The sequence below is a fragment of the Seriola dumerili genome, unplaced genomic scaffold (genome assembly GCF_002260705.1).
Source record: "Seriola dumerili isolate Sdu_G_001 unplaced genomic scaffold, Sdu_1.0 BDQW01000056.1, whole genome shotgun sequence".
Classification (NCBI taxonomy): domain Eukaryota; kingdom Metazoa; phylum Chordata; class Actinopteri; order Carangiformes; family Carangidae; genus Seriola; species Seriola dumerili.
The window spans coordinates 5,893,144-5,910,904 of record NW_019174311.1 but is presented as its reverse complement, the minus strand read 5'-3'; the positions used below and the strand labels follow the sequence as shown (position 1 = coordinate 5,910,904).

The window sequence follows — 17,761 nt, the reverse complement described above, 5'->3', positions numbered from 1 at the left end:
GGTCGTACATTACATCATTTTTCAAAGTTTTGGAGACGCGGGTCGTTTGAGTGAACCTTATAGCTCAACTTCTGACCTTAATTCTCCTTCACTTCTGGATCTGTGCCAATATGGTTGATGTTTTCACATTGGTGTTTTCACCATTGGCAAAAGAAATAAAACATCAAAAACATTCATTTCTGTGTTAGTTTTCTTTCTCCAAACAAATCAAAAAGAGACATCTGACAACACAGACAGGTGAGTTCGCTCCAGGGAATAACAATCAAAAGTTGCGATGGAGAGAAGCTGAAATGGGGCGGAGAGACTTGAAGAGAAGATAGGTGCAAGCTTTGGACCCCCCCCCCCCCCTCCAGCAGAAGTTACGGTGTGAAAACTGAGAGCCTCTATTAATAGTCTTGCCTAGCAAAGCAAAGACTCCCCCCTTATGGAATGGAAACTAATGCAGCAAGATGCATACTGCATTGTGGGTTCAAGCAAGTTCATAGAAAAGTACGAAAATTCCTTAAAACAGAGGCAGAAAACTGTCAAAGAAATCAGAAAACTGTGGATGAGTTATATGCTTGCATTACAAAATAAAAGTAAACAAAATTAAAGGAGCTTAAATAATTCAAATTTTATTTATTGAAGCAAAGCAATCAATAAAACAGTCCTGATAGAATATTCTCACTCACGTTGAGTTTTCCATTCGCCTAAAGTTGATTCCGAACATCACTCAGGGAATATAAAGAGACTGTTGTTATTCATACAGCCGTATAGCCTCAGCACATTTCCTTTGAAATAATTTTCTGATGAAAGCTCCGTGATCTCATTATAGCATCGGCAGTTGCAGCTAACTAGTGGTTTCATTTAGCTATCACACACGGGAATGTATCCACCATACTGTAACAACAGTTTCCTGATTTTCCGGCTTTTAAAAAAGAAGCACATATGAAAATGCAAATACATATTTTAGTACACACAACAGAAGACAGGCAAGGGCTTGAAAGCACACCGTTGAAAGGCGGGCCATAAACAGTATAAAAGTTCTGACAGCAAAAACTTGTTTCAGGTCAATTTGACACATTTTACCACATGATACAAATTCTACAGTCTGTTAAAAAGGTTTGATTCCCACTCATTTTCATTCGATTATAATTCAATTTTTTGATTATTATAATCACTCTTGTAAGGCCAAATTGAGAAAGGGCTGGCTTGTATAAATGTACATATGTCCTGGTTGTTGCGATTTATAAAGAACGACGCGCCACAACTTAAAAAAAAAATTATAATTCACTAATTCACTACTCTAACATATCCAAAAAAACCAAACATAAAAACAATAAGTAATAAGATGTGGGACCTAATGGATACATAATCTGTGACTACAGAATACATGAGCAATCCAGAGAGAGTAGCAGATGAATGTCCAACTTGCTAAAATGCCTGTGTAGGGAGTGCCTTGTCCTATTCATTCGGATTTGGGTTGGCGTCCGGATACTGAGAGAGGTCAAAGGTGAGAACTTTGCTGATGACACAATCTCCTTGCTGTGGGTGGAAGAGAAGGAAAATCAGTTAATAATTTAATTTCCAACATGCATTCAGGTCAAGCATTAGGGCTGCAACAAACATTAACATTATTTCTATTATCAATTCATTTTTCAATCAATCATTTGGACGATGAAATTTAAAAAAAAAAAAAAAAAAAGTGAAAAAATGAGTCACAACGATCAGTTTCCTTGAGCTTTCCCCGAGTTCGTTTGTCCAACAGTTCAAAACCCAAAGGATATTCAGAGGAAAGCAGCGAGCCAGAAACTGAGAGATTGAGGCATTTTTCACAATGTTTGCTTCACAACTGTCAGAAATGATTATTACAAACACGGGGTTCCTGCAGTATTTACCAAATTAAATATCAGACTTTAAGACCTTTTTAACACAACATAGAATGCAATACCTTTTCATGGTCATACTCATGGGAACACCAGTAGGGACAATATATTACAGTTTTATGTTAAGTACATGAATTTATTGACATTTATATCAATATATCACTGGCATTTATGTCAGTGTATATAACAGTAAATCCAAGTACTACAACTAATCAATTAACATTACTTGGACGCAGAAGAGTGGAAGAAAATGAATAGATGGATTGACCAATTAAAAAATAATCAATTTATTTAAGATAATGTATGTATTTATTAAAACTGACATGAGCTGATGAGCTTCCTGGCTCCTGTAGCTACCAGCACTAGTGACAGTGTTTGCTGCAGGTCCTGACGGTGCTGGCCTAAACTACAAAGGGATTAAACAGCCTGCTGTGAATCACAATCCACAGCAAAACAGTCTCACTTGTAGTTTATAGATGTATAACATCTGACAGCCTGCAACCGTGTCCAAAAGATGAACTACTAATGTTGTTGTCTACAGAAAAGATCTTTCTAAATGAAATTTAACACTTTTTAATACCTTTTAGAGCTTTTTTTGAGGGAGTGAAGTCAGTGCTTTTAGGACTTAAAGACCTGCAGATACCCTGTTTTATACAACTGTCAAAGTTTCATGGCTGTATTTATTTGGTATTTTGTACAGACAATGTTGAGAAACACACCTCTGGATAAACGCCGATGAGTGAGTCTGCCTTGGTGTAGAATTCCTCCTTCAGAGAAATGACGATGGCCTGGAAGTTCTGCACCGACTGGTCTTTGATGTAATTGGCCACCTTGGGTTTACAGGAAATTATGAGTTGTAGTTGTGCTCACCATGTTGTGCATTATTAATGAAAAGCCTCTGCTTTTACATCACATGCATCATTGATAAAAAGCTCAAGTCACTAAAATCTAATTGTATTTGTGAACAGACCTTGCCAATGTTAGTGTTGTCCAGAGCAGCGTCAATCTCATCCAAGACAAAGAAGGGCGCAGGTTTGTAGCTGCAGACAAGCAGGAGAGAGGATGTTAACAATACTCCGACAGCACAGAAATCTTCATCAACTTTCGAGCAACTCAAACATGTATTTAGATTCCCTCTCTCACTCCTCCCTTGTTTCACCTGTGGATGGCAAAGAGCAGAGCCAAGGCAGCAACAGTCTTCTCTCCTCCAGACAGGTTGTCCATGGGTCTGAACCTCTTCCCTGGAGCCACGCAGTTATAGTTAATGCCATCTAGGTATGGCTCCTCGGGGTTCTCTGGGCCCAGGAAAGCCTACAGAAGAAAGGCAGTCACTCTAAAAGGTTTTTTCTTTAAACATTTAACACACGATCTATGACTAATCAATTATCTGCCTACGCACAAATGCATGGATTAGAGGTCGAAATTTCAGTAGGTCACAGTAAAAAACATTTTCGAGGCATACCTGAGCACTGCTGTTGCGCGAGAGCGCCTTGTAGATCTCATCAATGTTGGTGGCCACAGACTCAAAGCAGGTGTTGAAACGATCAAACCTTTCCTTCTTGATCTGCTCAAAGGCTTGCTTGGCCTTCTTGGCTCTCTTACGAGCAGCTTCAAACTCTGAAACGAAGACAGAAACGCACATCGAAACCGTTATTAACAGCTCCACAAAGGCTCTGTGAAAATCTCTCACCCATTAAACCCCTGCCATCTCACCGTCACTCGTCTCTTGGAACTTGTCCCTGACGCTCTCGAGCTTCTCCATGGCCTTCATGTTGGGTGCGCTGATCCTCTGTAGGATGCTCTGCTGCTCGTTCAGACGCTGCTGCAGCGTGTTTGTCTCTGCCTTGATCTCCTCCTCTGAAAGCGCATCCTGCAGGAAGTCAAACAAGATTAAATAAGTTAAAGAGTACCTCATGAGTGGAGTGTAAGGTATGCACGTCATATCTTTGCTGCAAATGTTTCCTCTTTTGTATATTGTTAAGCACTTTGTAAGTGTGTAGAGACAAGTACATTATTGATATATTTTTTATCATTACTATCGCCTAGAAAAAACCAAGTAACCCAAATCCAAAGAGCTGATGTCACATGTAAATAAAATGATGGAAGGAGGTCAAGCTGGACTGTTTAAATGTAAAGCTAGGGTGTCGTTTGGACTTGCTACCTTAAGGTCTTCAGTCAGGTTGCTGTAGTCGATTTCTATGAGAGCCTCTTTAGCCAGAACACTACTGGACGTCCTCTGGCTGCTGGACTCGTCTGTCTGGGAGCTTCCCTGGATCGACAAAACAAAAGACGGATGTAATTATTGATTTCAGTCCCAGTGGTATTAAAGTCAAGAGTCCGTACGCGTGTGTTTGTTTGTACCTCTCCCTGGCTGATATCATCCATTGTTCCAGAACGAAGAGGCAACCTGATATCCTGCATTTTGCAGGCTTGCAGCAAGTTGTGACGGTCACTGCGCTTCTGTTCCAGTTTGGTCTCAATAGCCGTCACCTCCTTCTGGAGCTGTGTCAGCTCCCTGGAAAAGACAACGACGACAACAGGAGCATTTTTAGAGCAAGCCTGACTCAAAAGTAACATTTATATTCATGAAATAAGGAATATTAATGTGTGTGTCTGCAGCCACTGACTTGTTGGCGCCACCCAGTTTTTTGCGGATCTCCTCCATCTCATGGTTCTTATCATTGACTTCAGATTTCTTGGTGAGGTGCTGGTTCTTCAGATCCTGCAGCTGAGCCATTGTCTCATCAATGATCTTCATGTGTCTGTGCTCCTCCTACAGGAAGACAGGACACACGTGTGAGATTCAACTTGACATTCTGGACAGAATAGATAATAAGTCAAGTTTTCATCCTTCGCTTGATGTGTCTACCTTCTTAAGTCGCTCTATTTCAGCCTCGTCCTTCTTGACAGTCTGCTCCCACATCATGACTTTCTCCTGGTCCTCCTTCAGCTGGTTCTTCTCATAGTCTAACTGGATACCCAGACGGGTCTTCTGGGTCTCAAACTCAAGACTGAGGCAAACATATTGAATGTCAGGTTAGGCTACACAGAAAAACTGGGACAGGTAAACTAACGATTGTGGAAAGAATGATGAATGATCTGCAGTGGAAGTGGATATTAAATGACCAAACTGACCGCTTTTTTGCAATCTCATTCTGCCTCTTCACCTTCTCCTCCTCAAACTCTCTGATGTTCCTCACTCCAATCTCCTCACAGAACTCCACAAACACCTCATCCTCCACCTGGAGAACAAAAACATTCATGTTGATGTCACTGAAAAGCCAAATATTCATAAACCGATTTCTACATGGACTTCACTTTCTGTCAGTCTCACCAGGTTCATGCGGTCCCGCAGGTCGGTGATCTCCCTCTCACGGGACTGGATGATCCTCTTGATGTCGTTGATGCGAGGCCCAAAGTTTGCCAGTTCGCTCTCGAGCTTAGACTTCTCCTGCAAATCGTAAACAAAACAAGCTTTAGTAACAACGGCCAATAAAGCAACAACAGACAGGGAAGAGCAAAATACTGAGCTGTAGGCTGTACCTGCATGTTGAGGGAGAGGTGGCGAGTTTTTGTCTGTTCCAGGTCACTCTGGGAGTACTTGAGTCTCATCTGCAGACCATGGGCCTGAGACTGCACCTGACGCAGCTCTGCCTCCTTCCTCTTCGCCTTCATTTGCTCCTACAACCAAAAACATTATGAGGAAATTGTTGTGAGTTAACATCAAGTGACGATCCATCAAGCTGCAGTCAGTGACTACACATCGACAACAACTCACATTTTGAGGTCACACAGGGAGACGTAATCCAGCATTAGTATTGCAACATTTTCACCACATCCTGCTTTCTCGCTGACTCAAAATACTGTTTATGATATCGTGCTAATTCACTAACGACCCAAGCCACAACCCCACTGGTCGAGGTCTTCGTATTTAACGTTACCTTGAGCTCTTCGGTGAGTTTTTCTTTCTTTTCCTTGAGCTTGTCCACTGCTTTCTCGTCCCAGCGCCTGGCCTTGGCCTTCAGGTCACTGGCTCCTCCAGAGATGACTCCGGACTTCTGGAACAGAGTACCGTCCAGGGCTACCGTCTGGACACAGGCACACAAGGAGAGTTTAGGTGGCAGGACGGACAAAGGGCAACATCTCCCAAGTCATTAGGCAGGAGAGATAGCTTTCACATCCTCTCATCTTCATGACAACATAGTTGACAGAGTATGTGAAACCTCAGCTAGTGACCTAAACTAAGTCAAGTACCTTGTGTCTGTATGGCCCTCCAAAAGCGATCCTTCGAGCATCTTCTACGTTCTCACAGACCAGGGCGTTGCCGCATGCGTACTGCAGGGCTTTCTTGATGTGCGGGGGCTCGTAGCGAATCACATCAATCACCAGCTTGGCTCCTCGCAGCTCTCTCAGTTTCTCGTCTGTTGGTTTCACCTTTGTTGAGAGAAATAGAATAGAATAGTTTTATATATATATACATTTTTTGGCAGGAAAACGAGTCCCTGACATTAAACAGAAATTAACAAACTAAAAAAAGATGGCTTTAAAAATTTTGCAACCATATGGCCAAAGTATGGTCAAAGTAATAAAAGATGCTTTAAATTTAAGTCTCATCTTGTTCCTCAAGTTTGCTGAAATTTGATGTTTCCATTCTTGATGGCAGCTTCAATACTGTATATTCTAACTCCTCTAAAGGCTCTTCAGTAGAGCCATTATCAATACTTTCTAGTATTCACCTCAAGGTAATCAAGAGGAAGGAAGGTCTCAGGCTCTCCTCTTTGCTCCTTGATGTACTGAATACAGTCTCTGCCAGTCTTCTCCGAGTCAACAATGATGGCGTCCATGTTCTTGCCCAACACTTTGGTCACAGCAATCTGATACTTCTTCTGAGTGGGCTGGCACAGGTCGATTAGACGGCCATACTGAGGAAAGAAAGAGTCGTAAACGTCACTAAATCCTGCAGGGAAGCAAGAAACTGTAGTTTTTCCATCTTGAGGAAATGAGCTAATATTGTACTGGAAGCTGTCACAGCTGCCATACCACAGAGCCAGGGTAGAGTCGTTTGATGCTCTCCATGATCTCAGCCTTGCGCTGCTGGCGACTGTTCTCCTGCCTGTCGATTCTGGCGTCTCCCAGCTGCTCCATTACCTACAGAAAAAGCCGGTAATAACAGGATTTGTTATGGGCTTTTTTCACAGCTGACATTTTCACTTGTCAAACATGGGTGTAACTAATAACATTAAGATTAGGAGCATCAGTGCCAAGGCCCCAATGCTATGCATGCTGGCCCACTGGCATGGCTTACTGGCACACCTAGCAACATCATTTACGTTATTGGTCACACTTGTGCTTTTCTCCTGATATGTGTGAATGTCTGCAGTGAGAAACGTTCATTGATTCACATGGAGAAATTTAGATTTATGCTGCTCACTTCCAGAGCACAGGTAAGCTACAGAAGCAGGTTGAAATCTGCAAATGATGGACAGTTTGACATTGTAACACATGCACATATGAACTTAAGGTCTTCCAGTGAGAGGTCCCTACCAATCACAGCACACAGATCGCATTGACTGTCAGCTAAGATAATGCAGTTTGTGTTCGGTGTACCTGGTTGAGCTCCATGTTGATCTCATCAATCCTCCTCTTGGCCATCTCCACCTCCTCAGTCAGCTCCTCCTCCATGCGCTTCTGCTCATCCAGTGACTGCCTGGAGGGGTAACAGGACATGAGTGTGTGAATGAGGGAGTATAACGGAGACACCTATTAAATCAATACATTGAACAATGCGAGCTGCATACCTGCTGGTGGAAATATAATCCTCTAATTTCTCAATACGTTTCTGGTTTTCCTCAATTTCACGGATCTTCTGTTTGATTTTGGCCTGGAGAGAAACAACATAATATACGCTTACATGCATTCAAATCAGTGCGAGTCAGTTTGTTCTGACACAGGGAAAACCTGCCATCATTATCTTTTTTTTTTTTTTACCTCTGTCTCCACTTTCTTCCTCTCCTCCAAGTCCAGGCGGTCCTGGTCGGCCTTCTGGTCACGGTTGAACTTCTCCAGCTCCTGTGCCAGTGTAGCAGCACGTTTACTGGCTTCCTCCTTCAGACGATGGTACTGCTTGACCTGGACAGGAGAGAGAAACCGTTTGTGGTCGTGATTAGTCACTTCAATTTTTAACAACCATTTATTAGACATCATAAAAACCCGAGATGCAGTTCACACACATCAAAACCTGAAATTTACATGTGCTAGCTTTCCAGTTGTGCCTTTATCCTAATGCCAAACCACTACATGCATTTTGAGAAGCCTACAAAGTCAGCTAGGACATTAAGCATAAAGTTCTTTACTGCAATATTAATTCAGAGTAAACAACTCCCTGAAGAATAACAGGAATAAACTCAAATAGATCTGAAAGTAAATTTATACTTTTTGTTTACAGTAACATGGAGCACCAGTTGTGTCAGTTTAATAAAAAAGCGGCAGCTGATCATTGAAATGAGGAGCCACTAAACATCTTCAACCTCCTAACATATCAGACCTGGTTTTCCTCCAGGGTGAGGTCCTGGCCCTGGCTCTGCGCCTCCTCCTCCATTCTCTCCTCAAACTCTTGCTTGGCCAACTCCACCGCTCTCATCTCTTTATCCAGCTCATCCATGTCTCCCTTGCGTTTCTTGTACATCTTCTGGGCATTTTGCAACGATTTGCGCGCCGCCTCAAGCTTCTTGATCTTGTGTGAGGTGTTCTCTTTGGCCTTGATGTACTGTGGCCTCTTTTGGTTCAACTCAGAGTCCTTCTCTCTGTGGAGAGAGCCACATGATTAACACAGGACAAAGGGTCTATGCATGTGCATTAAGCAAACATGACGAATCCTTCATGTCAGTCACTTACTTGATTTCTTTCTCAATAGTCTGCTGTTCCCTCATCAGCCTGCCGAGCTCCTTCTTCTTGTCCTTCAGCTCCTCCTCCACATGGTCCATCTTTTTACGGTCCTTCTCAATCTCCTTGTTCCGCTGGCCCAGCTCTTTGTTCAGCTTCTCAATCTCGGTCTCATTGTGGTACAGCTTGAAGAGCTGCAACTGAACACTGGCCCTGGCTACTTCATCCTTCAGACGCTGGTAACGCTCAGCCTGGTAGCGTAATGGTAGGAGATACACAATCAGTGGGATGAGAAATTTTATGTGTTTTGTATAATAATGGCGTTTACTGGTGGCCAGTTAAACCCCCACTGAGATTAAGATTCTCTTTTAGAAAAGGGTCCTTGCCAAGATAGGTAATTACAGTGGGTCTCAGAAAAATAACAGAAGACAGATAACAGATAATCGACATCTGATCGTAATCAGATGTCAAAACTAATGAGATGCTACAACAACTATTAACTAAGTTTCTCTGCAGGTCAAATTCCTTTTACAGGAAAATAAACTTCATAATCACACGGCAAAATTTAAATGAAGTATTTAATTTCCAACCCAATCAGAACTCAAGCATGAAAGTAACTGTCGAGATACTGTATTTGCAATCAACACAAAGGACAAACCTCCTCTTTCTCTTGCTTGGCTTCTTTGCGCTCAGCGGCAATGTTTTTCTTGCGATGATAATTGAACTGCGTGTCCTCTTCTGCTTTCACCATCTCCTTCTTCCTGCGGTCGTATTCCTGTGCCAGCTCACCGGAGCGAGAGATCTCCTCAAACAGAGCTGTACGCTCCTTAGGGTTCTTCATGGCAATGGACTCCACGGCTCCCTGGAGGGGGAGGGGGGGGATAAGGAGGGAACGCAACTGTGATTACCAATAACAACTGCCAACACCATGTTACCAGCTATTCATTTTACACCAGCAAAAATGATGCCCTGCTGTGATTGACCAAGTCACATTCAAAGCTGTGAAGGCACATGCCTGACTATATTAACTGTTTCTACCACAAAAAGTACTGGCATTAAGCAAAACAAATCTAGCACACTGACAGGGATATACTGTTTGTCATAAGAATAACTTATAATCATCAATGATTCAGAATTGTCAATTAAAAATAAATGCAACTTCAAACAATGATGAGCAACACTTCTTATCGGTACAGAGATGCGATCACTGTGACAGCAAACCTGTTCTCAAGAACACCAATGAATACATTTCTCTTTAGAAAACATTTTGAGGATTTGAGTCTGACCTGAAAGACCAGGAAGTTCCTGGCTTTGATCAGGATTCCAAGTTTTTCCAACTCCTCACTGTATTCAGGTAGGCCCACCACCTTGTTGTTGATGCGGTACTCAGAGGAGGAACCTGATGAACGCGCCACAGGCACATTCAAGGAGATAAAACACCAGAAACATTAGCTCATCAAAGCACACACAGGATGGCAGCAAAGGTATTTCATGAAACGTGTCCAAGGAAAGACAATTGTAGCATAATAAAACATATCTGAACATATTATAAAGTGTCGTCTGAATAACTTTGATAATGTAATACTAGAAGCAAAGTGCTACAAAGCAGTCACCAGAGCCTGATTACAGATTTAAACTGGATCTTGGTAAATTTTTAGGTGTATGATGGAGTCAAATTAAATGCGAGTGTGACAGAGTCTCAGCATGGTTTGAAATTGGGGCTCTTTCATAGACAGAGTCATGGCAGAATTTTAAGGAAACATTAAACTCATGTTCTTTCAATTCAATTCCTTCATCTTTGGTCAACTGGAGAACAAACACACATGGAATAGAATCATAAAATACATGAACAGCTAAGAACACGCCTTGTGATTTCTGGCAGAAATTAGTAAAGCAACCGAACCATACATTCCAACACAACTGTCAGTGGGGGTTCATACCAATAATGACCCTTGTGAAGGAGCGTTCCTCTCCGTTATCTTCCTGGTAGACCATGCTGACAAAGGCTCTGTTGGCGGCTGGCTTCCCTACAGGCGCTCCATGGATAAGATCCTTCAGTGTCTTCACACGCAGGTTACTGGTCTTCTCTGCCAACACGAAGCTGATGGCATCCATAAGGTTGGACTTTCCTACAACAAGAGTGTTTAGGTTTTCAGTATCGCACATGAATCTAATATGGAAAGTAAAATATAAACTGAGTGAGCTGTTTATTTGAAACATTTGTACAATCTGATGGTGTGACCCAAAACAACAGTCCTGCAGTAAAGTTTATCCTCAAGACTTTTAGAATGTGAAGTTTCATGTTTGATCAGAGGACAATTGTTGGTTGTTGACTAAATAAAAGTCAGTTTGTTGTGATGCTGCAGAGCTCTGACTCATACGACATTGACCTCCTCCCGTGTGAAGCAGAATGGACTATCTATGTTCACAAAGATAAACCATAACTTTGTCAGCGAAAACTTAACTGTTGCAGTATTAAAGTTTTCACAGACAAAAGGAAAGTTGGATCATTCATATAATACATTCATGGATATAAACGCGTACAGCATTGTACAATCTGACCGTTACAAATTACACTGAGTGCAGAATTGTAGTATGGGAGATAGTTAGTTTAGATAGTATGATGCACACAGACATGAATGTAATTATAATTTGTGGTGGTAAGACAGCGGGGCATTAGTGTACTGTTTACCGTAAGCCAATGCTAACAAGCTGCCTGCATTCTGCATTAGCCGCGATCATAACATACCTGATCCATTGGGTCCAATGATTGCAGTAAACTTGTGAAAAGGTCCAATGATCTGTCTTCCTTTATACGACTTGAAGTTTTCAATTTCTATGAGTTTTAAATAGCCCATCTTCGTTATATTTGTGTCGCTGTTCTGAGAAAAACTGCACAGTAAATATTAGCAAGTAAAATGTTGCTAATGCTAACAACCAATGTACACCGAACAAGCAACCTCAAAGACGAAGAATGCGCGCAAATGAATGAATCTCCGTTCAATCTATTGCAGGCCTATGCATAAGTCACATGATTAAGTGCATGTTTAGTTTAATAATCTGAACATCTCCATAATCTTAATCAAATAGCCGCGATGCAGTTGTGACAACAATGCGCCATTTTACAATCCGACAGGAAAACCCTTGAGCGCGCGAGACACGAAACATCGTGTTTTCTCGCGAGACGCAGTTAAATTGCCCGGAGTACAACTGTGTTGTGTAGAAGGCCCCACTAACGATAAAGTAGTATCGCTTACATTATAGATGTATGTTTATTCTAGAGAGAATATGTGTTTTGTACAAGTGCACCAGTCACCGTCTGATTGATTTATTTCTTATATAGCATAATATGTTGAGATGTTACCATGGTTACCAAGGGCATCCAAACACAACAGGACTCGAGCAGTGAAGCAGCTTCTTTCGCCTCCACATTGGTCTAAAGTCTTCAGATTAATTGAAAATTGAGGTGAGTGTTTGCTTTAGATCTATGAGAACTGCCTGTCTTTAAAGAAAATACAGCTGAATTGAAGAACTTGCTTCAAGCCTATATAGTCACCTCTCAGGGAAGCCTCTCCAAGTTTTCCTGTGCGATGTTGTCAAGTACCAATTAATCCACCAGTGTGTGCTTGTTAACTCAGGACAATAATCTATCTCCAACTGTAATGGTAGCTTTCATTGGAGGAAACTAAGAAGCCTACATTTAGTATTAGTACTGCACTTCAGTACAATTTTGAGGTAAAAGTGCAGTAAGAGTATCCCAACCTATTTTGGAAGCAGTTTCAAGTATTTTCTAAAACAGTCACATTTATGTGTCCCCTCCCTCCAGGCTCACTAGAAACAGTGACCATGTACAAAGTGGATTTGCCTGTAGATCAGTCCATTGAAAAGGCTGTGGAGAGGCGAAGGTCTGCAGCGACAGCTCGCAAGGCCAGAATCTTCAACACCAGGCTACGTGTGATGGGCCTCGACCTTGATGCTCTGAACCAACAAGTCCAGGAGAAAAATCATAAGGAAAACATGGAGAGACAACGACACAAAGCTTTCGGTAAACTGTGTGTGATAGAAGAGGCAGGGAGGGGCCAGAATTAGATTAAATTCACCCAGGCACATCACTATGAATACTGGATTCCCTTTAAGAATATTGACTCCATTTATAAAATCACCCTTAACCACTAATGAGCATTGATCCCAGGTGTATTTATTTTCATTATATTGCAGATAAGCTGAGAGAGTATCATGATGACATACTGCTGCAGCAAGACATTGATGAAAGAGAGAGGCGGGCAGCTTTGCACACCGACCTGGCCCAGTATTGGACCAGTCAGCAGCGTGTGGAGGACTCTGATGATGCTGATCTCAAGTGTGGCCTGAAGGGGGCATTCAGGATCACCATTCCAGAGGGTGAACTGGGGCCTGCCAGCATGCAGATCTTTCAGGTAGGCTCCCTGTGATTGGCAGTTGCATGGTGTGCATCAGGAGCAGTGGAACAAAATCCAGCAAAGGGTTAAATAAATAATCACATTATCCCTTGAGCACTGTATCCTTGTTTCATGTACAGGGAGAGGGTATCAGAGAGGAGCAAACGAGGAGAGAACAAATGAAACAGACAGAAAGAGATCTGCGCGCGCAGAAGGAAGACAATGCAATAAGACACATGGGAAACAAGCACAAAGGTGAAAGGAGACAAGCACGCACACAGGAACACCCACACACGGTGTAATCACTGATGAGCTTACACACTGTATGCTATAGCTTCTGTAAATCACACACATGCTTCATGCTTTCCTGCACAAACAATCACACACTCCTACGCACAGCCCTGACTACCAGGTGGCATTGATGGATGCTCATCCCAGAAAGCCGTTATGTATGTGTGAGTGTGTTGTTGAAGAGCTTTGTGCAGTGGGTATTGGCTAATGCATGTGTGAAAAACACAAAGTAGGTGACTTCCAACTCGTGTGTGTGTCACAGAGATGCTTGTGAGCAGAGAGCTGGTGCACCAGGACCTAAGGGGGGTTGAGCAAGCGGCTCAAGAGGAGGAGCGTAAGAAAGCTGCCCGCATCGCATACGACAACTACAATCAAGCTCTGGTACAGTACATGCATGTGCACGCACAGATGGACACATTCACACTCATACACAGACACATACCACCTGCTGATGTGAATGCTCAAAGCAAAATCCAGTGGGGTTTTCAGCTGAGACATGGTGTTCTCAGGTGGGATTTTAAAATTAAAATTGCTAATTGAAAATGCTAAGTGAGGCATGCACACACTTGCTGCATGAAGGCGGCCATCATATTTGGTGGTACCAAGCAACATGGATGGTTAAACTGCTTTGATGTATGCGGGGGCCTTGTCTGTTTTTAAAAGCCTCCACTTAGCTCTCCCCTCATTTGCCTGAATGCACTCAACCGAATCCTCCATTGGGAGCCATCATTACATGTCCTTCAGGTCATGGTATTTTTTGACAGTTTTGTGGTTTCTCTAATAACCACTCACATGCATGATGCACAAGCAAATGCAAGTGACTGATTTGATCTCTCAGGAGGACATTCACCATATGGCTGATTCTTGACTGTAAGCCAGAAGTAACCACATACAAGAGGTTGGGTTTCGTAAAGCGGCTGCTATTCCAGTCATCAAGGGAATGATCAATCAACTGTCCCTGGATCTCTGGCAAGGCCTCACCAAGACCTGTTCCCCACAGGCTGCAGAGCGGGCAGAGAAACTGAAGCAGCAGCACAGGAGAGAGGAAAGGGAGAACCTTGCAGAGATGTGGCACACACTGACGTCTGACATGATGACAGAGTGTGCAGAAACAGCAAAGAGAGAGGTGGGAGGAGGGAAGCCACCCCAGTTTCTGACTGACAGGTGGAAGGGGATGAGCCCCGAGCAGCTGAGCGCCATCCGTGGGGAGAGAGAGGAACAGTGCCGTGAGAGACAGGTACTGGAGTCGCCCTTAAACACAATGCACCCCCCATACACAAATGAGCAATTCATGGACAGGTCACATCTTATTCTGCTCCGAGCTCCACCTCAGTTCTACCTCTCTGCACATTTCCTTCAAATCTGTGGTTCTAGAAAAATTTGATTTATGACCCCTTAAAATAAAGTCACAGATGGCTCATAAATGAAGGGAAAAAACTACATAAAATGTCTGAGTAAGGTGTTGAGCCGCCATGAGCCTCCAGACTCCAGCATTCACATTCATATTCCTTTATTTAGTCTTTTGATATTGAAGTGCTGTCTAACACACTTGTTCAAAACGTCCCATTGGTTTTCAGTACAGTTGAGATCTTGTGATTGTGAAGGCCATAGCACATGATTTACATAATGTTCAAATTCATCAAAACATTCAGTGACCCATTGTGCCCACTATGGATCTGAATTCATTATATTTCTCTGCTAGTTTATTCAGGTTTTCCCTTTTAATTTGAAACCCATCTCTATGTCTACTTGTTAGTCTGTCTTCACAGAATACTTAGTTATTATTCTTTCTCAGATTAAAAAAACTTTTCAGAGGCCTAAAGTGATAAAAGGATCCAGTGCTTCAAGTTTGAAAAAAATAAACCTAATTTTATTCAGCAGAAAAAATGTCTGCCTTCTTATCCTATTAACCATCTTGGAAGCCCTCGGATTTATCTTGCAACCCTTTGGTCAGGTCCTAACCCCCACGTTGGGAACCACTCAAGGTCGTAGGTTTGCATATGGAAGGTAGGGACATGTCCCTACCAATATTTTGGGAGGACAAAATTGTCCCTGCCAATATTTGGTAAACTCGTTCGCACTATGTTTGGAGTGAAGTCACATTACATCATTCCAATGTGCCCTCCAAGAGGCTACATCTCCAAGACAACCGATTTAGGCATGCTAGCATTTGATTGACTGAAGAGGCGGGGGCTATCTGAAGGCTCACGTCATGTGAGAGTATCATCGTGGTAGTCACAAGAAAAATGTCACCTGATGTTATTTAACCATGTGAACTAGAGTTATCTAGTAAGCTAACCCTGACTTCTGTCTTCTGTAGGTTAGCAGTCTGGTTGCTAGCAGGAGTACACATAAAATGTTGGATATATCAAAGTATGAGTTTAATTTCTGTTGAAAAATCCCATGAAAATGTCACCATGAATACTATGACATTTTTATGCCTTACTATACTATGACTCATTATTAATAATGATAATAGTAATACATTTTATTTGGCAGCGCCTTTCACAGCACTCAAGGACACTTTACAGAAGATTAAAAACAATTCAACAACTATTATTCCTTATGACATTTTTATGCCTTACTATACTATGACTCACATGTACATATATTACATTTGTGTATGGGCATTCCTGAACGTAATTTCAGACCATATGTTAATAAACCATTTGGTTGACGGCATTAAAAAGCCAACCTCTTTGTTTTGGAGGGTTGGCGGGGTTGTTGCATCCCTACCAATGTTGAAACCAAACCACTCCATAAAAACTAAAAATGTGTTAAATCTGGTGTTCCACATAGCAGTTCCACTTAGGTTTAGCATTTAGACCTTTATTTCTTGCCATCTTTAGAGACAACAGGACACTAAGAGGATTCAGGATGCAGCGTGGGACCTTCAGCTCCTGAAGCTGTCCAGCGAAGCAGAGGAGAAGGAGACAAGGGCAGCAGAGCTGAGGAGACAGAGGAGGATTCAGATGGACCAGTACAACATGCAGCTGGCCAGAGAGCAGCAGGCATAGTGAGCACTGCACATATACAGAAAATACACTCACTATCCAGGCAGTATAGTCGTATTTTGGATGTAGGTGATAATGTAGAATTCAGATTTAAATAACCATTTTTGGAGTAAGTTAATGACTGTGTGTTTATTTGTGTGTCTGTCTCCCCCAGTCAGGAGTACCTGAACAAGAAGCTATACACCAACAAACCCACTAAGGACTACTTCTATCAGTTCAACACCAGCTCCCGCTGACCATCACACACCTTACACAGGCTTGTCCTCCTGTCACAATGTGCTAATAAAATCTATTGATTGTTATACTCGCACTCAATGAGAATTGAATCCTAATTAATCAATGCTTACTGCTTAATCTTAAGTGACACATATTCATTGATTTTATTGGCTGATACTGGTGACAATAAAGGGAACCTTTTTTGGTACAGATTGTTCCATGTACTTTATTTTTCAGTCATATATCCAGTTACAGTGGTAGATTCATAATGCAGTTACAGTTATATTGGCCCCATGGTACAAGTCCATCCAACTCCTGACGTTCACCCAAGATACATATAGATACCATCAGTCCCATTACGCTAATTGTGCACCCCACACACCACATAGAGGCACATCTCCACCCCAACAGGGACACACGCGCCGAGCCCCTCCCCTCCCCTCCCCTCTCAGGCATTGTTGTTTAATGTCTGTCTGTTTTTCTGAGTTATGAAGAGGCTTCTCTAAATGAACCAATTCACTTTTTGAAAGGTTTTTATCTTTTAACTATAAAAAGTGGGGAAAACAATGGTGGAAAAGCAAATGCCAGCATCCCTGGCTTTCCCCTCGACACATGAAAAGCAAAGAGTGAGTGGCAGTCGAGTGAGTATCTGTGTGTGTACACTCATTCCTCATTCAAAGCTAACATTTGCCCCGAACACTGACAAACACAGATGTTTAGCAGCAGATAGTCAAGTTAGAATATTGGCATATTTTGTGTCATTCATTGCTCCTGTATGAAAATAGATTTTTTTAAAAGCTTTATTTGTCCTGAGTGTGTCTGTATAACCAACAACAGGGAGCTTACACACACCTCCATCAGTGCCACTAGCCATTTTAGACATCCCATATTCTTTACCTCAGGGGCTGTCAGGTGATGTTTGGCCAGTGTCAAGCTTTTATTTGTGTAGGGAGAACTGAGACAGCAGCGTTGCATATAGATGCTCCCTGTGGTGTGCACAAACTGGCTTGCTGCATCCCTGCTTCAAACAACTGCATCAGACAAAAACGCCACAGATATTCACTGCACTGCAATG

The 17,761-nt window shown here is 42.3% G+C and overlaps 2 protein-coding genes across 3 annotated transcripts; one reads left to right on the top strand and one right to left on the bottom strand.

The window, feature by feature from the left end:
- Positions 1–606: 606 nt before the first annotated feature.
- Positions 607–11,858, bottom strand: smc1a (structural maintenance of chromosomes 1A). The gene is made up of 26 exons (XM_022741690.1): positions 11,497–11,858; positions 10,688–10,876; positions 10,034–10,146; positions 9,406–9,609; positions 8,760–8,998; positions 8,410–8,668; positions 7,854–7,994; positions 7,664–7,746; positions 7,473–7,572; positions 6,906–7,013; positions 6,602–6,787; positions 6,120–6,299; positions 5,807–5,953; positions 5,409–5,546; positions 5,200–5,316; positions 5,001–5,107; positions 4,735–4,876; positions 4,493–4,638; positions 4,227–4,380; positions 4,027–4,134; positions 3,579–3,735; positions 3,328–3,482; positions 3,025–3,176; positions 2,836–2,905; positions 2,585–2,695; positions 607–1,524 (listed from the first exon to the last, which is right to left on the bottom strand). The coding sequence occupies exons 1-26, from the start codon at positions 11,603–11,605 to the stop codon at positions 1,444–1,446; spliced, it is 3,696 nt and encodes a 1,231-aa protein (XP_022597411.1). The 5' UTR covers positions 11,606–11,858; the 3' UTR covers positions 607–1,443.
- Positions 11,859–11,950: 92 nt separating this feature from the next.
- On the top strand, positions 11,951–16,872 carry ribc1 (RIB43A domain with coiled-coils 1). 2 transcript variants are annotated; one of them, XM_022741531.1, is made up of 8 exons: positions 11,951–12,213; positions 12,574–12,792; positions 12,966–13,183; positions 13,306–13,420; positions 13,719–13,837; positions 14,457–14,693; positions 16,306–16,472; positions 16,625–16,872. In XM_022741531.1, exons 2-8 carry the CDS (start codon positions 12,594–12,596, stop codon positions 16,704–16,706), a joined length of 1,137 nt encoding a protein of 378 aa, XP_022597252.1. In that variant the 5' UTR covers positions 11,951–12,213; positions 12,574–12,593; the 3' UTR covers positions 16,707–16,872. The 2 variants fall into 2 exon arrangements, with proteins under 2 accessions (XP_022597252.1, XP_022597253.1); XM_022741532.1 differs by lacking the exon at positions 11,951–12,213 and adding an exon at positions 12,440–12,482.
- The last annotated feature ends 889 nt before the right edge of the window (positions 16,873–17,761 follow it).

Coding starts and splice junctions, on each gene's coding strand:
- smc1a (XM_022741690.1), bottom strand. CDS start 11,605: ATGGGCTATTTAAAACTCATAGAAATTGAAAACTTCAAGTCGTATAAA. Junction 8,669..8,759: donor ACTATTGAGAAAGAAATCAA/GTAAGTGACTGA, acceptor CTCTCTCCACAG/AGAGAAGGACTCTGAGTTGA. Junction 5,954..6,119: donor GAGGGCCATACAGACACAAG/GTACTTGACTTA, acceptor GCCTGTGTCCAG/ACGGTAGCCCTGGACGGTAC.
- ribc1 (XM_022741531.1), top strand. CDS start 12,594: ATGTACAAAGTGGATTTGCCTGTAGATCAGTCCATTGAAAAGGCTGTG. Junction 12,793..12,965: donor ACAACGACACAAAGCTTTCG/GTAAACTGTGTG, acceptor ATTATATTGCAG/ATAAGCTGAGAGAGTATCAT. Junction 13,838..14,456: donor ACAACTACAATCAAGCTCTG/GTACAGTACATG, acceptor TGTTCCCCACAG/GCTGCAGAGCGGGCAGAGAA.